The sequence below is a fragment of the Acomys minous genome, assembly GCF_964271855.1.
Source record: "Acomys minous genome assembly, chromosome: 13".
NCBI lineage: Eukaryota > Metazoa > Chordata > Mammalia > Rodentia > Muridae > Acomys > Acomys minous.
The window spans coordinates 42,247,214-42,273,028 of record NC_140495.1 but is presented as its reverse complement, the minus strand read 5'-3'; the positions used below and the strand labels follow the sequence as shown (position 1 = coordinate 42,273,028).

The 25,815-nt window shown below is 47.8% G+C and overlaps 2 protein-coding genes across 4 annotated transcripts; both read left to right on the top strand.

Annotated features, from left to right (window-relative positions):
- Positions 1-1,064: 1,064 nt before the first annotated feature.
- On the top strand, positions 1,065-15,636 carry LOC311581644 (glutathione S-transferase A2). 3 transcript variants are annotated; one of them, XM_084754099.1, is made up of 7 exons: positions 1,065-1,086; positions 4,842-4,950; positions 9,148-9,199; positions 10,247-10,379; positions 12,207-12,348; positions 14,507-14,638; positions 15,408-15,636. In XM_084754099.1, the coding sequence occupies exons 2-7, from the start codon at positions 4,864-4,866 to the stop codon at positions 15,528-15,530; spliced, it is 669 nt and encodes a 222-aa protein (XP_084610225.1). In that variant the 5' UTR covers positions 1,065-1,086; positions 4,842-4,863; the 3' UTR covers positions 15,531-15,636. The 3 variants fall into 3 exon arrangements, with proteins under 3 accessions (XP_084610225.1, XP_084610223.1, XP_084610224.1); XM_084754097.1 differs by lacking the exon at positions 1,065-1,086 and adding an exon at positions 2,396-2,476; XM_084754098.1 differs by lacking the exon at positions 1,065-1,086 and adding an exon at positions 4,636-4,726.
- Positions 15,637-20,108: 4,472 nt separating this feature from the next.
- LOC311580537 (uncharacterized protein) lies at positions 20,109-22,147 on the top strand. Its single transcript, XM_084752191.1, has 4 exons — positions 20,109-20,317; positions 20,791-20,921; positions 21,212-21,385; positions 21,896-22,147. The coding sequence occupies exons 1-4, from the start codon at positions 20,307-20,309 to the stop codon at positions 21,955-21,957; spliced, it is 378 nt and encodes a 125-aa protein (XP_084608317.1). The 5' UTR covers positions 20,109-20,306; the 3' UTR covers positions 21,958-22,147.
- Positions 22,148-25,815: the final 3,668 nt, after the last annotated feature.

The window sequence follows — 25,815 nt, the reverse complement described above, 5'->3', positions numbered from 1 at the left end:
CCATGTGGGCACATGATAGGCCACCAGACTCTCTCCTTTCTACACCCTGCACACAGTGGTACACTAAAGGAAAGTTGGCCACACGTTCATCGAGGTCTCTCTCTGTGCTGCACACTTGGCCAGCCATGGCAACTTGGAACCACGCCCTGGAGAGCTCCTTGCTCAGGATGTCACACTACTGGACAGGGACCTGATGGAGGGGGCACAGCATGGCCAGAGGATGGAGAGGAGCAGGCCCAGCTGCAGAAACTGAGAGCAGAGCCTGGGCTGCAGAGACAGGCTAGAGTGCAGGCAGGCTTGAAGAACAGGGACTCAGCAGGATCACAGGCAAATGGCACAGGACAGAAAGGCTGCTGAGCGCTTCCTTCCTGGCCAGGGCTGGGACAATGTACTCAGTCTTGAGGCCACAGCAGTCCTCAGCAGAACTCCTGGCTCAGCCCTTGCTGTGCACTTGAGACCTCCCAGGTCTCTCTGCCAAGCCTTGACAGTGCTCTCCTGGGAACTCTCCTGTCCTCGAAGGTTTTGTTCTTTCTCTGCCTTCACCTGGTGGCCTGTGACATGGGCACAACTCATCCCTGTGACAGAGATGTATTCAAGGACCCCAGACCCTGTGCTGGTGCACGTGGATCAGCACATTTGCACACACTGGGGGGGGGGGTAGTTTGTTATCTAGCGCTAAAGTACAGAACTAATACATTGTCTCAAATTCAAGGCTGAGTTGAACGCTTAATACATTGTCTCAAATTCAAGGCTAAGTTGAAAGCACAGTTACCCTGCCTCCTGTTTATTTTTTCTGATGACACATACTAAAATCCTGCACTAGCATGATAACCTGTCTTCATCTTTATCCTGTTTTAATAAAGAGCCCAAGTACAGAAAGGAATTTTACAACTCACACTTAACTTCGCTTGAATGACTATCAACAGCCTGTCCCAGCATGCTCTGGGTCTCAGTGCAGCCTGTGAGTGCACATGCGCACTGCCCTGAAATACAGCACTGCTTGCTTGTCATCTGATTTTAGAAAAGCGAAGTGCCCTTGAGGAGTGAAATTCTGTAGCTGAAGAGAAATCAGCAGAGTATACCAAGGTAAGAAGAGGCCAGCCCAGGCCACTGGTAGGGTACACTAACTCAGGCAAGTGACACGCATCCCCGAGGCCAGCAGATCACCAGGTAATGATTAATAAACAAGACCTGGGAGGCGATGATTGTAACTAAATGGAGAATCAACATGTGAGTAAAGTCAGCAGTGGATGTCCTTGTGTGTGGGGAAGAGCTGAGTGTGAACTTGGCAGGAAGCACCAGCCATTCTCACGAGCTTGGAAATGACACTGCTAATGATGACAAGGCGATTTTTCCACAGCAGTAACTGCCAGGGCACACACAGGCTGCACTGAGACCCAGAGCATGCTGGGACAGACTGTTGCTGGCCATCCAGGTGAAGTTAAGCGTGAGCTGTGAAATTGCTTTCTGCCCTTGGGCTCTTGATTAAAACAGGACAAAGGGTAAGACAGGTATGGTGCTATGGCGGGGTTTTAGCGTGCTCCATCAGATAAAGCAAGCAGGGGGCAGGCTAACCTGTGAGTTCAAGTGTTCAAGTTTGCCTTGAATTTGAGACAATGTATTAGTTCTGTAATTTAGGGCTACATAATAAACTACACCCGCCCCCCACCCCAATTCAGTAGTTGAAAGTCACATTTTATTGTCATAGTTCAGGGGTCTGTGGGTTGACTCAGTTAAGAAAGGTCAGATTATTTAAGACTCTCAAGCAATTTTTCTCTTTCCTTCCTTTCTATCCTTCTATTCTTTTTTTTTTAAGATTTATTTACTTATTATGTATACAGTTTACATTAGATCACATTATAGATGGTTGTGAGCCACCATGTGGTTGCGGGGACTTGAACTCAGGACCTCTGGAAAAGCAGTCAGTGCTCTTAACCGCTGAGCCGTCTCTCCAGCCCATCCCTCTATTCTTTATGTGTGTGTGTGTGTGTGTGTGTGTGTGAGAGAGAGAGAGAGAGAGAGAGAGAGAGAGAGACAGAGACAGAGACAGAGACAGAGACAGAGACAGAGACAGACAGAGAGACAGAGACAGACAGAGAGACAGAGACAGACAGAGACAAAGACAGAGAGACAGATACAGAGAAAGACAGAGACAGACAGGCAGAAAAATACTCTCTATAGACTGTTTACAGCAGCATGTGTGAGGGTGACTTACAGGGTTGCAGGAATTTATCAGTGACACAGTAAAGACTCTAGATTTTCAGGGAGCCCCGGGAATGCATAGTGCCCCCTCCCAATCTGTCCTCTTTCTAAAGTCTATCATGAATATCTGGAATCTGGACTCTGTGGGCGTGTAAGGGAGTGGCTGTTCCCTATTGGTCCACACCATGATAAGAATCACCACCTTTTAAAGGAGCTTCCACACTCATCTGGATCTGGAGTTGGGGAGCTGAGAGGAGGCCTCGACTGTCGCTAGGTCAGTACTCTCTTATAACTGTGCACTGTGTTCTTTTGTCAGCATCACTGGAAAATGGTTTTTCGGTGTTTAACTTAGCAGAATAACTGGTCTTCTGTAATCGTGTCTATAATATGCTTTGGTTATATTCACGCCCCATTACTATTTGTTTTACCTGCCTTTGGTTCTAGCTCATATGAATTGCTTTGTGACTAACGTTGAGTAGCAAGGTGTTTCTCCTCTTCTTCTCATCCTCCTCTCTTTCTGCCCTCCCTTCCTATCTTTCCTTTCTCTCCCTCCCTTCCTCGCTCCTGTCCTTCGTCCTTCCCTTCTTCCATCCCTTTCTTGCTCTCCTGCTCCTCCTCTTTTTTCTTCTTCTGCTTCTCAGTCCATTCCCCCCTTCCTCCCCCTCCTTCCGTGTCACCGAGCGGAGGCTGGGGTGTAATGTATTTGCACAGGAATCCATGGGATTAAGGAGAGTGAGGAGAGGACCTGGCTTCTCCTCTCGGGGAAGATGAAGATCAAGAATGTTCTTCTCTTGAACTGCAGGTGCCAGTTTTACAGAGAACTTGCAGATTCCTCACACTTGAGAACTTAATTTCCAGCAGGGCACTCAGGGATGCAAAGACAGGAGGATCTCTGTGAGTTCAAGGCCAGCCTGGTCTACAAAGTGAGTCCAGGACAGCCAAGGCTACAGAGGGAAACTCTGTTTTGAAAAACAGAGAGAGGGAGGGGGGAGAACTTAATTTCACCCCAGACTCTCTCCCCAGGCTGCACTCCCTCAGGTCTTCCCTATTTGGAGTTCTACCTGATCTGTCCCTGTCCTGTGAATCGCCATTCACACGTCAGCGTAGATGTCATGTATAAGGCACATGCCTCAAGAAGGCTGCAAGGCAGCATCCTCAGAGATGCTGTGCATGACTCCAACAGGGGGAGGATGGAGTGAAGGGCTTGTTGGGAAGAATTCAGCATCTCAGAGTGCCTGAGAGGTCCCCGGGACTGAAGCTGTCCAGGGCAAACTAGAGTTCACAGGAGAAAACCAAGAAAGAAAAGGAAACAGAAAAACAAGAGACAGAGCTTTGTTTTGTTTTGATTTTTTTTAAGTTTTTTTTTTTTTTTTTTGAGACAGGCAGGGTTTCTCTGTGTAGCCTTGGCTGTCCTAGACTCACTTTGTAGACCAGGCTGGCCTCGAACTCACAGTAATCCGCCTACTTCTGATGGGATTAAAGACATGCGCCAGGCTCAGACAGAGCTTTGTAACGTGCTGTTAGGTGACCATGAGGGGCAGCTGCAACCTGGGGGCTGGGAGGCCGACATTTAATGTGTACAAATGCTGCTGAAGGCCAGGATGCACGCCTTCAATCCCAGCACTTGGGAGGCAGAAGCTGGCAGATCTCTGTGAGTTCGAGGCCAGCCTGGTAATCTACAGAGTGAGTTCCAGGACAGCCAGGGCTACACAGAGAAATCCTGTCAAACAAATACACTGCCAAGGCCTGGTGATGATAACTCAGCAGGCAAAGGCCATCTTTGCAAGACACTGAACCCATGTACGCACACACACACACACACACACACACACACACACACACAAATACATACAAGCAGAATCCCTTTAAAAAGACACTTTGAAATTTCCTATCATCTCACAAGTTAAAGACACTGCCCATGACCCATGACGGTGACTTAGAGCCCACTGAGCAGCAGGGACCCAGCATGTTTGCCCACTGTGCCAGAAATCAGCTGCTCTCGCCAGGGCTTCCTTGTCATGTGACTGTACAGATAGGAGTCTCTTCTCCTACAAACTTGCAACAGCACCAAGGAGCTTTGGGGTGATAGAACGAAGTTCAAATGAGCACCTGCCCGTGACTCGTGCGGTGTGCACCGAAGGCCGTTACTTGCCTAGTGATACGACATTGATGTTTCAGCTACCCTCCTTGTGCCCCATAAAATGAGGTTCAATGTGGCACTGGGAAACAGAACCCCAACAGGAGATGGGCCGTCTCCTGTGGAGAGAATTAGGGTTTGGCACAGCCAGGGTGATGCAAAGCCAACAAAAGCTCCTGAACTTAGCAGCCTTGGAGCCAAAGGACTGGGTGTGTGTTGGGGGTGGGGCGGGGCGGGCACTTGGCCTCACGCCCTCTGGGAGGGCTCTGCTTTCCAAGGCTCAACAGGCTTCAAGGTCTTTTCTTCGTAGTACATTCCAGGCCGCTCTGTTTATGTCCTCAAAGTGAAGGCCTGTCGTCGGCTGAGACTGGTTTGGTGCAACTGCAGGTGGGTGGCCACTGATGGGTGAGAAATTAAGTCCGTGAAGCAGGCAGACTCCGCACTGTAAACAGATGTGCCCATCTCCCCCTGGGACTGACATCTCTGCTTTTTCTGTCCCTAGTTAGTGAACCGCAGTTGCTGCTATGGCCGGAAAACCTGTGCTTCACTACTTCAATGCCCGGGGCCGAATGGAGTCCATCCGGTGGCTCCTGGCTACAGCAGGGGTGGAGGTAGGTTGTGCATGGTTCTTTGGCAGCTGGACCTCAGGTCCAGTGGAAAATAATTCTCGAAGCTGAGAGGCTCCACACCAGGAAACGTGTATGAAGTTTGTCTTAAATGACAAGTGTCTTGGATTAAGAAGGAGATGGAGTGGTTTGAACGAATTAAATTTTTACTATGGCTGTTGGTGCTATTTTTTAAAAAGTGATTTTATTAGGTCTTATATCTACCACCGTTCTCCACCCCAATCCCTTCCAACCCCCAACACTAGGTAGGAGAGAGAGAAAGATAGCGGGAAAGGGGGCGTAGGTCTCTTTAGACTACTTCCTGGTGATTAGGGTCATTGTTCCTTGGCGCAAGTCAAATCTTCGTGCTCAGGGAAGCCAGCAGTCTAGCAAACTAGCAACACCAAACAGCAAAGGACGCACCAGTGTGTGTTTGGGAAGGGAGGGGAAGCGACCCTGTTATGCCCGTTCTTTAATACCCCCAAAATGTCCAGGAGGCAAAAACCGATGCAGTAGCAGCTTCGTCTTCCTTTGATCTTTTTTGTTCCAGCTGAGGGGGAACGCTCGGTTTGGGTCTCAGCTTGAGTGTCCCGTCCTGTGTGCTGATTGGCTGTTGCTAGGCAAGCGCGGCCACAGTGCAGCAGGGCCAGGGCTATTTGATCTGGTTTTCTAGTGACCGTATCTCTGGTGGGCAGGGAGGCACTGTGGCAAGGTTGGCCCTCCTCGCAGGTGTTCCCGGACCTTTAGCCTGTTTACTGAAACCTTGCCTCAGTGACTCTGAGATATGGATTTTAATTCATTTTAGTCTCTCAGGCGCAGGGAGAGCAGCAACCACCTCCTTCTTCAGAGCGCCCTCTCAGGGCTCTCGCATGTATACATTCTCTCAAGAGTCCCCAGAATTAAATTATGTGTAACTGGCACAAACCACACCCCTGCCAGAGCATGAGACACACTATAGTGAGCTATAGTGGGTATAGTCCCGTACTCACACCTGCGATAAAAACAAAAACAAAAACATAGTCACATAACATAACAGGGTGGTTGTTTTTGCTCTTTGCTTTTTTAAGATTTATTTATTACATATACAATGTTCTGCCTGTATGTACATCTGCAGGCCAGAAGAGGGCACCAGATCTCATTATAGATAGTTGTGAGCCATCTTTTCGTCGTGAGACTTGAACTCAGACTCTCTGGAGGAGCAGGCAGGGATCTTAACCATTGAGCCATCTCCCAGCTCCCAAATTGGAGCTACGCTATGTTCTCACTGCACTGTGTTCTCTATCATAGAACACATTCACAACAAAAAGACATTTGCAGGAGAAAAAAGTCAAACAATTATTTGGTCAATTGCTTATTTGAGTGGAACCAAGTCACATAACGAGACATGTAAATAGAAATGTGAATATTGGTGATTAGGCGATGCTAATTGATTATTGCAGGTTTATAGTATAGTGTTGTTGGGGTTTTTGTTTTTGTTTTTAGAAAGAGTACTTATGTTTGGATGGTGACAGTGATGTGTTTGTGACAGAAACGTGTGCCCCCTCAGGTCCATCTGACATCACAGTCAGAGTCTCAGAGAAGACAGGCACAGAGATGAACAGGCCGGACTTTAGCTGGGGATTGATAAGAGGAAGAATTTTGCATCTTGTGTGAATTTTACAATACAGAACCAGAAATTTCCGTGGCAATAACTGGTTTAAAGGGGGTGGGGGACTGAAGAGATGGCTCAGTGGTTAAAATCCCGTATTGTTCTTGCAGAGGACTCACACAGGCTGCTAACAACTACCTGTCACTCCAGCCTCAGAGGGTTCCCACACCTCTGAGTACAGTGGGCACTTACACACACACACACACACACACACACACACACACACCTTTTTGAATATTGTATAAAAAAACATTAAAAGGGGTATACTATACCAGAAAAGCTAAATATAGTTAAATTTAAAATATACACCACAACAGAAACCCTGTCTCAAAAAACAAACATAATCTTGGGAGGCAGATCACTGTGAGTTCAAAGCTAGCTTGGTCTACAGTGCTAGTCCAGGACAGTCAGGGCTACACAGAGAAACCCTGTCTCAAAATAACAAAAACAGAAGACACACACACACACACACACACACACACACACACACACACACACACACACGAGGCCTGACACAGAAGGTAGTAACAAACGGCCAGTCATAACAGAGCAGTACTCCTTAATCAATTTATAGAGACTACCAAATATTGGGTACAGGGCTGGTCGGGAAGACATAGGTGGAGAATAAGGAGGAGCTCCCATCCTCAGAGGCCCCCATGTTTATGAGATTTTAGCTTTCTGTGTGAGTGGCCCAAGAAAGGAGTGAAAGCAGCATTATTCTGCACAGCTAAATAGTTTCCTTTCCAGCTTTTGAGCAGAAAATATTAGCAGGCTTTGGTGCTGCCCTCTAGAGGCCTTCCTGGGAGAAACATATCCCAGTCCACACCAGGCGAGCTCAGCAGTTGGAATTCCTGGAGAGGAAGCCATAGACACTTCCAGCTGGAGACCTTGCCCTCAGATGTGAGCAGAATGGAAGGCTTAGAGGATGAAGTGGTGTCCTGTGAAGGCCGCTTTGTCATCTTCCCTCAGCGTCATGGCAGCGTGTTTACCTCAGCTGTGGAATCACACCTTCTCCATTGCTAAATGACTAGGCTTCAGCTGGAGCCTTTCTGAAAGATACATAAGAACTGAGACACCGCAGTACCATCCCTGAACGAACGCTTTAAATAAGTCAATAACTGGGCGCCAGAGTCTATATGCCTGCTTCGTGGCTCAGGGATATGTTCTCAGCCACGGGGCTGCTGAGTTCAGCGCAAAGAGGACCGCGGGGTGGGGCCGACTGCACAGAAGCCTTTCTCTTCTGTGTGGCATTGTGACTGAGAAGGCAGTGGGCAGGCCTGCTAGAGACCCTGGCTCAAACCTTCCAGATGCAGTGTGCCCACAGGCTGGCCCTTGACGCCAGCCTCATCATCCACCCACAGCCACCAACCCCATCATATTCAGTCCCCCTATGGGATGACTGTCACCACACCCTCTGAACGCTGTGCAAGTTGTTGACGCTTACGCTAATGTTGCCTATCAATCCAATACGGTATGGTCATGGAGTCATCAGTAGACTGTCTCGCCAAGCAAGATAGATGCCCATTTTCAAGCTTGTATGGTTAAAAAGTTTCTTAAAATGTGAAAGGAAAGAGCCGGGCGTGGTGGCGCACGCCTTTAATCCCAGCACTCGGGAGGCAGAGGCGGGCAGATCGCTGTGAGTTCGAGGCCAGCCTGGTCTACAAAGTGAGTCCAGGACAGCCAAGGCTAACACAGAGAGACCCTGTCTCGAAAAACCAAAAAAAAAAAAAAAATGTGAAAGGAAAAAAGTAGTTTAAATTACTCTCAAGGGCTGGAGCGATGGCTAGGTGACAAAAGATTAAACCACATGGGTTAAGATCCCAGGAATGCACATAAAAGGCCACAGTGGGTCACTGTTATGTATGTGCACACAAAAACTCTGATGTAAGTAACTCTGATGAGGGCCTTGAGTAATGGTTTGGCTAGTTAGAGTTTTTAGTGCACATGTAGACAACCTATTTTGGTTCCTAGCACCCATATGGGATAGTTAAAAACTGCCTGTTACTCCAGCGCTAAGGGACTCTAACCTCTGTCCTCCATGGCCTCTGACCTCTGAAGGAATGTATTCACATAAAAAGAACACACGCGCGCGCACACACACACACACACACACACACACACACACACACACACCACTTAAAATTAATAAAACAAAATTTGGAAGGAAAGAAACCCAGGTGATCATGGGCCCACAGCATGCGCCATGACGGGCACACAGACTGTCCTGTCCTGTCCTCACTGGAGTCAACAGGCTTTCCTGAGAGCACAAAGCCTCAGTGGTCAAAGTCCCTGTGCTGGCCCGCCAGTGAGGTCACGCTCATCTTAGGGTCAAAGTTTGGGATCCAGGCAGAGGAACACTTCAGGGATGAGCAGCTTTGCTGTGGTCAACATGCCTCTGTCGATGTCCCTGATGTGAATTTCCAAGTGACTGCAGTCACCTCTGTGTACCTACTGGAAGTTTTAATTTCATCAAACGAAGTCCCAGCCAGGGACCACTACAGTGCCACAGGCTCCCCTGTCAGAATGGGCTAATGAGAATGCTTTTTCTGTTTCAGTTTGAAGAGAAGTTTATAGAAAGTCCAGAAGATTTGGAAAAGTTAAGGAAAGGTAACACCATGCATGTGTAGGGCCTCAATGAGGTGCCTTGTGGAAGGCTCACCTGAAGGTGGTGGGGTGGTGGGTGGTGGGGTAGTGGGTGGGTGGGTGGTGGGGTGGTGGGTGGGTGGGAATAGTCAAGAGTGGCAGAGTGAGGCTGCACGCGGTGGCGCACGCCTTTAATCCCAGCACTTGGGAGGCAGAGGCAGGCAGATCACTGTGAGCTCAAAGCCAGCCTGGTCTACAAAGCAAGTCTAGGACAGCCAAGGCTACACAGAGAAACCCTGTCTTGAAAAAAAGAAAGAAAAGAAAAGAATGGCAGTGGTTTGGTGTAGGCTATGGGGCTCCTTGAATGGCATAAAAATGGGTACAGTGATGGGTCAGGGGAAGCTTTCTCCATGATTTTGTCTGGTGGCTTGTGAATGTTTTCTCATTTTTTCTGCATCAGAGTGAGCTGTCTCACTTGGGCTCACTTACTCACTCACTCACTCAATCACTCACTCACTCAGTGTTTTACCCACACTGCCCAACAACTACACAAACACATGGCCATAGATTAAATCCCAGATGGAGAAACCTCTGGGATGGTTTTCTGGACCATCTTTACTATAGCTGCTGACGAGGTACTGTCTCTTGACAGACACAGGCTGGAGGACCACATGGAGACTCACTACATAGGGAACTTTCTCACAACATCTTAACATCATGAACATGACCAGACTTTCAAACTCCCTGCTTAGCTCTGTTTGCATGGTTGGCCCTCTGCTGTCCCTCCTCCCCTCCTGAAAGTATCTAGGGACATGAACATAAAAACATGCCTGAGAGATATAACATGTATCTGGGCAGGAAGTAAGGATGAACGAGAGAGAGAAGTTCAAAGCCAAAAGAAGATGGGTGAGTCAAAGAGGAAAGAGAAGCCAAGATGAGGTTGCACTTGAAAGACGGGCTACCCACGCTCCGTGTTTCCTCTGCACTTTCAGGCATTTCAGTACAAGGTTTCTGCTCCTGAGATGCGAGACTTGGACCCTTGATGGAGCTTCTCCCTTTCTCCTTTCACAGGTGGGGATCTGATGTTTGAGCAGGTGCCCATGGTGGAGATTGACGGGATGAAGCTGGTACAGAGCAGAGCCATCATCAACTACATCTCCACCAAATACGACCTTTACGGGAAGGACATGAAGGAGAGAGCCCTGTATGGTATATTTCCTGTTCTTGCCCCAACGGGAAAAAAGGGGAGGACTTGGGTCCCCTCCTTCATGAGCAAGAGAGCACCAGGAGCTGGTTCCGGGCATAAACACTTAGGTTTTCACAGGGCACCTATATAAATATTCCTAGAAGCATCATTTATAATTTCCTACCAGTGGAATCATTCAAGATATTCAATAATAGAAGAAAGAGGATGACAAATTATAATTGCGACTATGAAAATAGATGACATGGTAGAGAGGCAAAACAAAGCTAAAGAGGGAGCATTGTACTGCATAAGGGGAGCAGACACCTGGGCCACATGTCACATGTCACATGGTTCATTTCATGTGAAATGTTCCCCGACCTTAGCATGGATAAGGATGAAGTGGATCAGCCTCTCCTGGAGCAACAGCCACAGTGGCAGGATTGAAAGTGAGGGAGGAGTGGAGATGAGACACTTTTAATGCTGGAGGATGTTAAGATTGTTGGACTGTTGCAGATGTATTGACACACAGAATGCCATCTTTTAAGGGGCCCAAAATTCCCGGGTGTGAAAACGTGACAGTGAATCTCCTTTCCAGCAGGAAGTATATAAAATACAGTTCAGAACAAGGAAGTACACGTGTCCTGTGATGTGCTGTGGTTTAACTGAATAAAGAAACAGACAAAGCCGGGCGTGGTGGCGCACGCCTTTAATCCCAGCACTTGGGAGGCAGAGGCAGGCGGATCGCTGTGAGTTCGAGGCCAGCCTGGTCTACAGAGCGAGTCCAGGACAGCCAAGGCTACCCAGAGAAACCCTGTCTCAAAAAAACAAAAAAACAAAACAAACAGACAAACAAAAAAGACACAGACAAGTTGCCACAAGGTGGTGGTGCTCACCTTTAACCCAAGCTAAGTACTCAGGAGGCATTGGCAGGCAGATCTCTATGCGTTTTCCAGGCCAGCCTGATTCAGTAAGCTCCAGGAAAGCCAGGACTACACAGTAAAACCCTGCCTTGAAAAAATAAAACAAACAAACAAACAAAAAAATCCAAGCAAGCCAAAAAATACAAAAACAGATGAGTCTTGACGAATGCTTCCAAGGCCAGAGTCTGAGAGTCGGGCAGTGGTGGCACACGCCTTTAATCCCAGCACTCGGGAGGCAGAGGCAGACGGATCCCTGTGAGTTCGAGGCCAGCCTGGTCTACAAAGTGAGTCCAGGACAGCCAAGGCTACACAGAGAGACCTTGTCTCAAAAAACAAAACAAAACAAAAAACAAAAATAAAAAAACCAAGGCCAGAGTCTGGAAGCAACGTGGGGCGGTCACGCTGACCTGCTTCATGAGAAATAGGTGGAAAACTTCTAACACTGATGAACAGTGACTCTGGACCATGAGGCAGAAGGAGAGATGAGCAGAGATGCTTTGTGTTGAGCTTACACGGGAGGCAGCTGGTTAGCTCTGAGAATCTCAGCATGCTTGTTGAGAACACACATGTGAGAGGGGGGGGTATCTCATCACTAGATGGACCAGAAATGTTCTTTGTCCTTGAGTAATAAAAATTCTAAAAAAAAAAAAAACTGGGAGGTGTGGAGGGAGGAGGGGAAACAGTGGTCTGGATATAATGTTTGAGAGGAGATTTCTTTTTAAAAGGTTATAAAATTGTATCTGGACCGACAGGATGTTCTAGGGGGAAAGTTAATATATCTGTTAAATATAAAAAGAGACTGACCCACTAGAGGCGAAGAACCTTGCAATCGCCTTTCAGTGTAGATTTCTCAGGTTCTAAGCTACAAGTGTAAAATAGGGAATCCTTGAAAACCCTTGACAATTTGGGGTCTTTTGTCTTCCAGGATTGACATGTATTCAGAAGCTATTTATGATCTGGCTGAAATGATTGGGCAACTGGTGCTATGTCCCCCAGACCAGAAAGAAGCCAAGGTTGCCTTGACAAAAGACAGGGCCAAAAACCGTTACTTGCCTGCCTTTGAAAAAGTAAGTAGGGCTGGGCATGGTGGCATATGACTTCAATCCCAGCACTTCCGAGGAAGAGTGAGTTCAGGACATCCTGAGCAATACAGAAACACTGTCTCAAACAAATAACACCTGCCCTGCCCCTGCCCCCCCCCCCAAAAAAAAAAGAAGAGAAGAAAGAAAAAGTTAGTAGGCTCTTTGAAGTCTGGGGACACTGAGCTTCAGGACAAAGAGAAAAGGCAGAGGCTGGAGAGAAAGGCTGCTGCAGCATTGCCCTTCACCTCCATGACCCCGCTTCCTGTACATCTTCCCGCGCCCTCTGGGGCCCTGTGTAAAAATGGCCTGGGAAGGAACACTGCCTGACCATGCAGTCTAGTGGTTAGTGTTCAACACGGTCCTTGGCCACAGGCAGAGCTGGACCTGTGGCAGGACGAGCCACCCCAGAGACAGACATAGATGCAGCCAACACAACGGGCGTCAATTCCAGAGCAAAATGCAGAAAACAACAGATGGGATATATCGTCATGTTCTGTTGCGCAGGGAGGCCAGAGAGCAGCTGCCTGGCAGGAGAATGTGAGAGCGCATCAAAGACAGAGGACAACAAGGACAGTGATAGAGGAGGTAGAGAGGAGGAGGGTGTGGAAGAGAAGCTAGTGAAAATTGAGCTGCAGGGTTGGAGAGATGGCTCAGAGGTTAAGAGCACTGGATGTTCATTAAGAGGTCCTGAGTTCAATTCCTGGAAACCACATGGTGGCTCATGTTCATCTGTAATGTGACCTGATGCCCTCTTCTGGCCTGCGGATGTACATGCAGGCAGAGCAGTGTATATGTAATAATAATAATGATGATTATTATTATTATAGTTATTATTATTATTATTTAAAAATAAAAGCCGGGCGTGGTGGCGCACGCCTGTAATTCCAGCACTTGGGAGGCAGAAGCAGGCGGATCACTGTGAGTTCGAGGCCAGCCTGGTCTACAAAGTGAGTCCAGGACAGCCAAGGCTAACACAGAGAGACCTTGCCTTGAAAAACCAAAATAAATAAATAAATAAATAAATAAATAAATAAATAAATCCATCCATCTTTTAAAAAAAGAAAATTAAGCTGCAGGAGTTGGGGCCATGGATTTCAGGCTTAAGAGGACACCACACACATGATAAATGGAGGTATGTCAGTGTACGTGTAGTGCTTCTCATAGTCAGGGCTTCCGATAGGGAGGTAATACTTAAGCTTCTGCCTGGTAAAGGACAAAGGCAAAACTGTGACCCTAGAGGATAAAGGGGCACCTTACAAATCCCTGACATTCCGTGTTTAGTGCTCTAGAGGGGCTGGCCCTGGGACAAGGGAGTCGATAAATGAGGCTAACTGGTCGCATCCAATAGTCACTTTATTCAGACCATCAGACAGTTTTTCCTCTGAGGGTTAAGAGGACTCACATGACTAAAGGATATAATCCCAACAGCGAGCCACACATGGTGGCCAAGTTCCAACTGACAAAAAAGTGTTTTTCCTTGGAGTCGCGTGAACAAATAACAACAGTCAGTTTTAACAAATAATCTGAGGCACACGCACCCCTTCCCTCCACACCTGTGAGGGTGCAAAAGCACACCCCAAGAACAATTCCACATTTTGTTTTGAAGAAGCCGAGGTCACACAACTCTTGTTTTGGTTTCTTGGAGTTTTCTCACACAAGCCCTTAGAAATCTCCTCACAGGACTCCACTCTTGGACCGTGTTCCAACAAAAACTTGACCTGAAAACCCATTTTATAAAGTATCATGTAATTTTCATTCATTCACTGAATGTCCACTCATTGTGCCTTTGCTCTGTGGGAGCAGTGAGGGTTTAGGAGGCATCAGGTCCTCACACAGCCCCCTGGAGCCTGTGGTGCTGAGAGTCAAGGTCCCGTCTCACAGGACAGACACACTGTGTGGCCACCACAGCTTTAATCCGGTACAAGGTGAGCTATATATTAAAAAACATTTGACACTCACTTTTGTTTTTTAATGTGGTAATTATACTCTTTTCTCTGTATACAAGGAAAATGTACAGGCCTATTAATGGTTTTTCTGCTTGAAGCTGAGTCGAGGCAAAGTGTGACTTTGAGAGTCTTGGGGGAAAGTCAGTGTCTCCAGACCAACTGGACGTGTTTATCATCTGTCTCCTTTAACTTTGCAGGTGTTGAAGAGCCACGGACAGGATTACCTTGTAGGCAACAGGCTGAGCAGGGTGGACATTCACCTGTTGGAGCTTCTTCTCTACGTTGAGGAGCTTGACTCCAGCCTTCTGGCTCCTTTCCCTCAGCTGAAGGTGAGACCAGCTCAGAGGGGCAGCCACACACATGCCTCCGAGAATGTCATGTTTGGCCCGTGGACTGCTGATGTCTCACCCTCTGGTCCAAACTGAGCTACTAAACCCTGGGTATGGAGATGTGAGGATGGTACCCTCAGGAAGAATATTTTGTCTTTTATAATGAGAAAGACACAGGACCCCGAAGCTCTCTCCATGGACCCCGTGTTCTTTTCACGGGGCTTCTGGCCTCTCATCTTCCATTTCATGCGCCCTGTCTTCGCACACTGGCGTCTGCGCAGGTCTCCGTCAGCTGCCGCTCTGCCCTCAGCTCTATGCTTCCTTCTCCACAGCCCCCACCGTCCTGTCCCCCACCCTCCACTGACCCCGTCTTTGTCTCCCAGTCTGAAACCCGGCTGGGAGTTGCTGCTGGTTAGACTTTGGCATTTCCTGTCTCCGCTTACGGCTCAGTTTTTCACATCTTCCCACTTCCTGGGTTCTCTCTCCTTTGACCCTCCTGAGAGACACGGTGCTGCGTGCTCTGCACCACGCAAACAGATCGACGGAGTGTGAGTGTGGCTAGGAGGAGATGGAAACTGAGCATCAAGGGAGGTGCCGAGACAAACTACGCTGAGCTACTGTTTCCGGTGTATGGTTTTGCTAGGCTCCTCATACCTGCATTGGAGCTGTTGCAAGGATGCTCCTGGTTGGCTTCTGGGAGGGGTTCAGGCTTCCCTGGCCTGTGCACACTAGCAGTTCCCACTCTCAAGCTGTGGTTTCTGGATTACAGGCCCTGAAGACCCGGCTCAGCAGCCTCCCCAATGTGAAGAAGTTCCTACAGCCCGGCAGCCAGAGAAAGCCTCCCCTGGATGCGAAAAAACTCGAAGAAGCAAGAAAGATTTTCAAGTTTTAGTAAGGCGGCATTGACCGAGTCCTCGTGTCCCATTCCCTGGTGTTTTGCAAAACTGAGAAGCAACTGTTGATCCTGGCCATTTGGAGATAATAAACTTGAAAAAATCGTGTATGTAGCCAGTGGGTTTGAAGTCTGAGCCGGGATTTCTGGTGTCTCATCTAAAGAGGGAGGCAAACTACACTCACGTCAAGGAAAAGCAAGCGGGTCTGAGCAGTGTCCCCACCCCAAGCCATCCTGTGAGGTTGCTCCTCCAGCCTAAGGCCCAGGAGGAAGCTTGAACCTTGCCTTCTCCTGACAAACCGACCCTGGATTCTCAGCAGCGTGGCCTGCCCATCTTCCCCTGAAGGCCCTTGGAGGGAAGGAGGCTGTGAGCTGTCTTAGTTACTCACAGGAAGTTTCCTCCCTCCCACAATGACCCAGGGTACCACAGAACCAGGTTATTCCTCTAGGCCTCTGTCCAGGCCCAGGGGGGAGCTACATGCTTGAATTGTCTTGCCTGATGTGACCAGGGCCCTCACCTAAGCTGCCTCTCCAGGCGGCCTCTTCAGCCCGGCCTACAATGCCATGTACAGGAAGTCCCTTGCTGTGTCTGGTTTAGTTCCTTTACTGCGCGATGGCTCTGTGGCCCAGGCACGAGCAACATCAGGTCACTTTTGCTGAGTCTGGCCTGGGACCCTCACCTAACTCTGCCCCTTCAGGCCCAGGCCAGAGCAAGAGCATCTGGACATCAGACCCTGAGCTGCCCTCCATTTTATCTCTTCCAAACCCAGACACAAAGTGTGTTGTGAGCTCTCTGGATGAGATTGTCACAGTCTCTCTTTCTGTGCTGCCCTGAGCCCTGGCCTAGCTGGAAGCCCAATTTGCTTGTTTTTTCTTTTTCTTTTCTTTTTTTCTTTAAAGATTTGTTTATTTATTATTATGTATACAGTGCTTTGCTTGTATGTACACCTCTAGGCCAGAAGAGGGCATCAAATCACATTATAAATGGTTGTAAGCCACCATGTGGTTGCTGGGAATTGAACTCAGGACCTCTGGAGGAGCAGTCAGTGCTCTTAACCCTTTAGCCAACTCTCCACCTGCTGCTTTTTCAATGAATGTCCTAATCCCTTCTCCCCTGTGGCATTTGCATGCCCTTCCCTGGCTGGAGTCACCCTGGGAGACCTCCTCAGACCTCACTCAAGCAATCTCGCACTACCCATGAGATTCCCACTCACACTGCTTGGCATTGAGCTAACAATCCCTGTCTCTCAACCGGTACCTACACTGACTGTCTAAAGAAATGACCTGCTTACTCCTCCTCCTCCCTCATCTGAATTTAAGCAAGCTTCGACAACAACAGAAACAGAATCATATTGCCAATCAGTATAGCAGGCTAGAATCTCCTATCCAAAACACAGCCAACAGCCGGGCATGGTGGCACACACCTTTGATCCCAGCACTGGGGAGGCAGAGGCAGGCGGATCGCCGTGAGTTTGAGGCCAGCATGGACAACAAAGTGAGTCCAGGACAGCCAAGGCTACACAGAGAGACTCTGTCTCAGAAAACCAAAAAAACAAACAAACACAGCCAACAAAAACATAGCCTGCTCAGGTTCCATCACAGAACTACCAAGCTGCATATATTGTCTTATTTAACATTAAGATGATATACCACCTCTCTAAAAACCACCAGCCCTAGGAAAAATTAGAAACATGATCAAAGAATTTAAGAAGTTCAGAGAGGAGCTAGAGAGATGACGCAGAGGTTAAGAGCACTGGCTGCTCCTCCAGAGGTCCTCAGTTCAATTCCCAGCAACCACATGATGACTCACAACTATATATAATGTGATATGATGCCCTCTTCTGGCATGAAGGTGTACAGGCAGGCACAGCATTGCATACATAATAAATAAATAAATAAATCTTTAAAAAATAAAAGAAGTTCACAGAGGACATAGGGCAACACCCAGTGAACTTAAAGCAACAAAAATGAGCTCCCAAACAGAGTAAGAAAAACACAAATGGCTGAGTGAAATTGGAAGACAATTCAGGAGTCAAAACCTGAAATTAATAAGGGGATAGAAATGTGAAGATAACTAAACTGAAATGAATATGGTGTTGAAAAAATTCAAAGACCTGGTTGCAAAATTCAAGAGAAAGTCTTACCAGTAGAATGGACCACGAAGAAAATGAAGTAGAGGAATTTGACCATTTGGTTAAAGAAATTGATACACACACACACACAAACTGCCAGGCATGGTGGCACACGCCTTTAATCCCAGCACTTGGGAGGCAAAGGCAGGTGGATCACTGAGTTTGAGGCCAGCCCGGTCTACAAAGTGAGTCCAGGACAGCCAAGGCTACACAAAGAAGCCCTGTCTCGAAAACCTAAATAAATAAATATTAAAAAAAAAAAAAAAAGGAAAAGGAAAAGGAGGAGAATCCAGGGTCAATGGTATAGACCACATCTCCAACTGGATCAAAGAAGAAAAATTCCCCAAAGAAACAAAGGAAAACATGCCAATGCAGATACAAGAGGCACACAGAACACCAAATAGACAGAAACATAAAAGAAATTCCCAGCCAGGTGTGGTGGTGCACACCTTTAATCACAGCACTTGGGAGGCAGAGGCAGGCGGATCTTTGTGAGTTTGAGGCCAGCCTGGTCTACACAGCAAGTCCAGGACAGTCAAGGCTACATAGAGAAACCCTGTCTTGAAAAACCAAAACCAAAATAAAAAACTCCCTGTTTCACCTTACAGTTAAAACTCTAAATAACATAAGAAAAGAACAAAGGGTGCTGAAAGGTGCAAGAGCAGTCTCGCATCACATATCAGAGCAAACCTGTCAGAACAACAGCTCACTTCTCAATGGATACCTTCTAAACCAGATGAGCCTGAAATGATGCAAAGTCCTTCACTGCTATTAGGACCAACTGCATTAGCTTTGGTCTGTTTGCTGCCCAAATAAGTAGACTCACATATCCAAAAATGTTTATAACCTTGCCTAAGTACTTATTCCTGTTTGACGAACAAAGAGCCAACACACCTGGGGAGGGACCATGGGGTGGGCAGGGCAGGTGAGACAGAGAGCTTCATGGGAAGGGAAGCAGTCATGGGAAGGGAAGCAGTCAGAGACCAAAAGAAGGAAGTGGATGAAGATGAAGTGAGAGGAAGAAGAGAAGGAAGGCCGAGCCATCAGTTAGGTGGAGTAAGAAGCACACGGCCAGGGCGGATAAAGGATTCATCCCAGACCACAAACATTAGCGAGTATTTGGTTTTATGAATGGGACGTAGCTAAAAAGAAACTATTAGAAGCAAATGGCATGGGATTTTGGCCGGGAGGTATAGAAGATAGGTTAGGGGATTAATATCTGCCCTGCCCAGGTGAACCAGGGCTATTTTTAAAATACAGCAGGTATCTGTGTTTTGATTGATTGTTAGCAGGTTAGAAAACACTGATGTAATAATAATTATAGGCCTAATCTTAAACAATTATTAGGCCCTACTTATAAATTAACCACAACATGAGATAATCATTGTTAGAATACAGGACCATACCTCTGAGCTAGTCTATTAATATGCCTTTGAAGACACACACACACACACACACACACACACACACACAAAGACACAGACAGACAGACACATACAGATATACACTCCCCTATTAATTAACAACTATGATGAAAGCAGAGTGTTAAGACAGGAAAGTGCCTGCTGCCACCCTTTTCTTCTGTACTGGCACCAGGCATGGGTGCCTGGGCAAAGAGGAAGAGGTGTCTGCTGAGACACTTATAATGAGAAAGATTCAGCAAGCTCGGTGTGGTGGCGCACACCTTTAGTCCCAGCACTCCGGAGGCAGAGGCAAGCAGATCTCTGTGAGTTCAAGGCCAGCCTGGCCTACATAGTGAGCCCAGGACAACCAGGGCTACACATAGAGACACTGTCTGGAAAAACCACACACACACAAAGAAGAAAAGAAAAAAAGAAAGAAAGAAAGAAAGAAAGAAAGAAAGAAAGAAAGAAAGAAAGAAAGAAAGAAAAGGATTCCTAGCAGCCCTCCAGCACTTCTGCTCCCTTTCTACCCTGATTCTTATTTTCCTTTCCTGCCTCAAAAACCCCTGTATTATTAAAGTAGTTTCCCAAGTAACTGGTGAAACCAGGACTACGCTAAAGGCAGAATTCTGCACACAACCTCCCCGATGGCTTCCAGCTCTGAAGAATTCTGACCGAACTCAAATCTCCAACAGTCCTTCCTGCTGGTGTCAGGATCACAGTCCTATGTCAGGGGCTATAGTGTCCCCCAGGGTTTGTATGTCAGGCTCCTGAGCACGGTATGGTCACAGGTGTGCCAATTTATTTCCTCCCATAGGCATGCTAGTGAGGCTGATAAGGCTGGATCAGCCTGAAAGGCAGGCTGCCTCCAAAGCAGCAGGCTTGGGCCTGGCCCCGCATCCCTCACTGACCCAGTCCTGCTCTGAAAGGCTACCAGCCACAAGCAGCTGTGCTCAGGGAACAGTGGGGGCAGAGGACCACTGAGTGGGAAGAGCCAGGACAGCCTGGGAGCAGAAAGAGATGGGGCCCAGGGACTGCCCACCTGGGAAGAAGCACCTGGCTTCCTCCAGGTGTCTGCTGTCCTGGGGTATTTAGAATGGGCAAGTAGGAAGAATCCTGCTTTTCCACTTCTACTCAGACCCTGGGCCCATTTCAGTTCCTTAACATCAGGGTTTGGGGCCTCCAGTTCCTCCTGTACGGTTTTTATCGCAGCCTTAAGAAGCTAAATTCTTCTCATCCCAATGGCCTGGAGGTCTCTGCCTGGTGTCTGTAATGTAGGGTTCTGGAGGTTAGGTGTAGTGTTGAGGCTGCAGAATAGGGCCTATGGGAGGTGGAGATGGACCGTTATGGAGCTGGGAATACGGGCCTCCTCAGATGAGGTGTGGGCCCCATTGACAGCAGCCTCCCCTGACTCCAGATGCTTTCTCCTTGGCATGTGGCATCCCTGGTCAGGGAGAGCCCAACATGGCTGGTTCAGTGCCAGAAGCCCTCTGCCAGTGAAGGCTTGGGAGCCTCGAGTAGCTGTAGGAAGTCTTAGATGGAGGAAACCAATGTAAATGGGCGGTGACTGACAGAAGAAACGGAGCCCCCGTCCATAGGCCAGTGCGGCTAGAACCATAGAGTGCCTTGGGGGTGCATGGGGATGGAGAGATGTGAAGTGGGGGGCAGAGTGCACCACTGAGAAGAAGGTGAGGCCGGACGGGATCTTCTGGTGCTCTTTTGCAGAGCGTTTTTACTGATTGATCTTCGCATGTATTTAGAGCCCTTGCATTATCTCCAGCATATTTGGATTTTCAAAGTCCCTTCAGGTTCTCTGACCGTGTGCCTGGAATTGTGGGTCCTGAAAGGATTGTTTGGTGAGCATAGCGGGAGCTTGTCCCCTTGGAGAGTGAGGCGGGTGAATGTGGTCTGGTCATTTCTACCAAACTCCCTAGTGCAGTGGGTCCTTCATGTAGCATCTCCTAGAAAGGTAGACAAGCCATCATCCCAAGTCTGAGTGAACCCCGCAGAAACGCCCTTTTCTTCAAGGCCTAAGATTACTTTGACCAGCTTAACCTGTTCTCTTCCTGGGGGCAGTGGCTGCTGCTGCTGCTGCTGCTGCTGCTGCTGCTGCTGCTGCTGGCTAAGCACCCTCTTCCCTTCCCAGGTTTGGAGTGTGAACTATTGTCGCAATTTCAAGAAACCTACATGGTGTCTGTGGTAATTAAAGTAGACTTGAAGGGCATGATCCTGTGCATTCGGGGATTGGATACTCTTAAATATTGTGCAATGTTCCTGATTGTGTCACTAGCTTGCCATCTCCGGATCAAACGAAATCGAGGTAAATGGGTTCACATAACCTGGAAGAGGGTATTTTATTTCCCCGGGGGATCTAAAAAGGTGGCTTTTCCCACTGATTATGTTCCCTTTAGTTAGATCCATGCTCTAAGGCCGAGGGCAGAGTTCTGGAAAGCACTACCCAATCTAAGGATGCCCTAGGCATAGGTTTGTGTTTTCCAGTTAAAGAATTGAGTCCCTAGGTAGCTCCCCTCTAGAAGGACAGATTCTGGCAAATCTCTTTGCCTAGCCCACCTTTTAACTTCACCCGATTGGGCATCTCAACCGTGAGTCTGAGGACCAGATGCTTCAGGGTCACCCTGGCACTGGTGAGAAATCTTAGTCCACTCAGGTGCCCACTCCACTGCCATGGAACCAGAAGTGGCAGAGGCAAGGCATGGCAGCCCATGTTTTAGCAAGCCCTCCAGAGGATGCCAACCAGGCCTGAGGCCAGAATCCTCCCTGGAAAATCACCTCTGCAAGCATGCGCCTGACCAGCCATTTTCTCCCTTAGCCAGAGCCTGGGCCAGGGGCCTGCAAAGTCCAGTGTGGTGGTCCTCGAGGTACTTCATCTAAGGTGGAGGGACGTCCAGAGCCCACGCTTCACATGCGCTTTGCCATGACTTCAACACAGGGACAGCCTTGCCTGTGGGAAAGCCTGCTGACCTGGAGACCAGGATGCCAAGCTCCAGATCTGCTGGTGGCTCCACAGCTGGAGAGGGGTGGGGGTTTTTAACCAGTGTTTTTAACTGTATTGTGTTCTTTTTACTGCAATGGAACAATGCAGAGCAATGTCCTGCTCTTAAATGGAGTTTTAATGGTTTTATAATAAATAAAAGGTGCAGCTGGGAGAGAGGACCTAGCATCTGACATGATGAGGAAGATCTTGCCTGTTTGTTTGTGCTACTGGTTTCTATTGTTGCTCTTTCGTCTTGTTTTTCTGACCCATAAATACTCTTCCTCAAGTAAAATGAAGAGGTAAAACACCTCTTCTTAGAGTCCTTTGGCCTTCTCCTGGATGGTGTATGGGCTTTCTCTGGAGGAGTCCCTTCTGCCCACTGCTGAAGGTGAGGCTCTCACCTGGGCCTGCAGCAGCTCAGAGTTGCATGGAGGTCACTGGGGGAAGGGAGAAGAGATGCAGGCAGCAGTGTCGCTGTGAAGGAATGCCTGCATCTGGGTTGTGTGTCACAGGGCTCACTGATGCTGCCGCTGGGGGGTGGGGGGGCCGGTCCAGCCTCAGCCTTTGAGACCCCGGGTGAGACTGAGATGAGGATTTTAACTGGAGATGCCTGTAGAACAGGCTCTGTGCAATTTTTCTTCCTAGTAAGTAGAATTGATCCTCCTGTTAGGACAACTTAGGGGGACTTTTCTTTTCTTTCTTTCTTTTTCTTCTTTAAGATTTATTAACTATTATGTATAATATACCCTGGTCTGCCTGCATGTATACCTGCAGGCCAGAAGAAGGCATCATTATGGATGGTTGTGAGCCACCATGTGCTGGGAATTGAACTCAGGACCTCTGGAGGAACAATGCCCTTAACCTCTGAGCCATCCTTTCAGTCCTGTTTTCTGTCTTTCAAGACAAGGTTTCTCTGTGCAACCCTGGCTGTCCTGGTACTTGCTCTGTAAAGCAGCCTGGCCTCACATTTATAGAGATCCTCCTGCCTCTGCCTCTGCCTCCTCAGTGCTGGGAGTAAATATGTGCACCACTGCCTGGCCACTGATGGCTTTTTATGTCTGAGAAAGAATCTTGCGAATTGAACTTCAAGTGAAAATAAATAATTAAATCGTGAACACATTGCACTCTCTTAACTGGTACCATCTGAGGTGAGGAGGGAGGGCGCCTGGCTGCAATGCTAGCGCTGGGAAGGAGGTGGGGGAAGACCCTGGAGCCCCAGCAGCTGCATGGGAAGATCCTGCTGTCAAATGCAGAACAAAACGGTCAAGTAGATTTAAACAGTAGATAGATGTAGATGCTCACACGCGTGTGCTGCGACCGCAGTTAGTGAGAGAAGTCTGAATTAGAAGGAGAACAAGGAGGGCGTGTTGGGGGGTTTGGAGAGAGGACAGGGAGGGGAGACATGATATAACCTCACAAATAAAAGAGAAAATATAGTAGAAGTTTTCAGAGTGCATTTGGTAACATTTGGGAGCTTATTCTTCTGATTTTCAGTATTCTAAACACCCTCCAGGGCACAGGTTCTCTCATCCTTTCCTTGATGGTCAGGTCCAGTAGAGACTATACACCTTCTCCCGAGGTCACTGCCAAGGACCAGTGAGCATCAAAGCAACCGTCGCTCTTACCACCTTGTCTTTATCATAGTGAGCACACACTAGGTAATAATAATTTTTATTAAAACTGAGTGCAAAATTGTTAAAGTTACAACTTTTTATTTCTTCATTACTTGTTAAGTTGCAGCTGAATCCATTAAAAAATTTATGCTTATGACATATGAAGGTCATGGTTTTATCAGGCTGTTCCAAACATAGGTGTGTGTCATGCGTTCATGCACCGTCTTACCCCATCACCCTCCCTCAGGCTGAGGGAGGCCCTTGCTCTCCCAGGTTAGATCGGCAGGTCTGCTTTCCTCTTCCCTGGACTCCATCACTCTCTAGTTTCCTGCCAGTCTCTTCCTCTGCCCTCAAAGCCTTTGTGGGCCACAAACATGAACAAACACACAGACATACACACACACACAGACACACACACACACACAGACACACACACACACACACACACAGTCTTTATGTGAGAGGAAAGCTGGAGCACTGACTCTCAATCATTTCATCTAATGTAAATGACTTTCAGTCCCTTTTATTTTCATGATAATGCCAAGGTTCCTTTTTTTTTTTTCTTTTTTCTTTTTCTTTGCTAGTGCATAAAATTCCACTGTGTATGCAGACCACAGACCTTTCTTCAGGCTGGCTCCATTTCCGGCTGCTGTCAGTCATGGAGATGCTGTGATCTCTGTGGTGGGAGGCCTGGAGTCTCTGGGCATGGACCCAGGATTGGTTTGTCTGGGTCATGTGGTGGTATTATTGTCTGTCTTTTGAGGAACCACTGGGCTGCTTTCACGGTGTCTGTATGAGTTTATACACCACCAACAGTCAATCAGTGTTCCTATTTCCTCACAGTGTCACTGCCCACTTTTTGTACTTTTTTATTTATAGGTAAGTGTGTACACATGCATGTGTGTCACGGTGCACATATAAGGTCAGAGGACATCTCACTGTAGTTGATTTTTCTCCTTTCACTGTGTAAGATCAGGGAGTTGAGTTTAGGTGCTGAGTTGGCAGGTGGTGCCTTTACCCACTGAGACATCTTGTGATACCTTCATGGGTGCCTGTGGTGATATTTTTCCTTAAAAAGTAATTAAAACATAATCACACCATTTTTCACTGTTTCTTCACTTCTAGCCTTCCACTGTCCACCCCTCCTGACCTCTCTCCCAAATTCACAGCCTCCTTTTCTTTAACCATGGTTACGAACTCATATAAGCAAACAGACATCAGGGTAAGAAGGTAGTCTGAACCTAACCAGTTTATCTTAGGCATATTTAAGCACAGTTTGGTGACAAAGAGTTCTGGTGATAAGTAACTCAGTCCTGTGTGTACAATGAAGCTTAAGACATGAAAACTCTGTGTGATGTACCTGTGACATTGTTCATAACTGTGGGCTCTGTGGGTCAACAAGCTTACCGTTAGGGTCTGGTGGAGGCTGCAGTGTGGTCTGGGCCACAGAGACAGTTCCACCATCAGAGACTGTTACCAATGCTCTTTCTCAGGCTTCTATGTGAAAACAGGTTACATGTTCTCTTTGAAGGGACAGCCTTGTGTGTTGTACATTCCTGGACCCTTCCTGCTTCTCTGTGACACAAGGACCCTGTGCCTCCCACAGCTGGGGGAGGGGCTGGACTTGTGTGCAAATTGTGCATCCTGCAGGGTGTGGTGGTGCATGCCTGTAATCCCAGCACTCAGGAGGCAGAGGCAGGGTTTTTTTGTTGTTGTTGTTTTGGTTTTTTTCAAGACAGGGTTTCTCTTTGTAGCCTTGGCTGACCTGGGCTGCTTTGTAGACCAGGCTGGCTTTGAACTCACAGAGATCCACTTACTTCTGCCTCCCAGAGATCTGGGATTAAAGGCTTGTGCCACCATGCCCGCCTATTGTTTTCTTTCTTTCTTTGTTTCCTTTTTTTGAAACAGGGTTTCTCTGTGTAGCCTTGGCTGTCCTGAACTCACTTTGTAGACCAGGCTGGCCTCGAACTCACAGCAATCTTTAAAAAAAAAATCTATCTGGTGAAGTGGCACAGGCCTCTAATCCTAGCACTCAGGAGTCAAACGTGGGTGGGTCTCTGTGAGTTTGAGGCCAGCCTGGTCTACAAAACAAGTCCAAGGCTGCCAAGGCTACACAGAGAAACCCAGTTCATAAAACAAAAT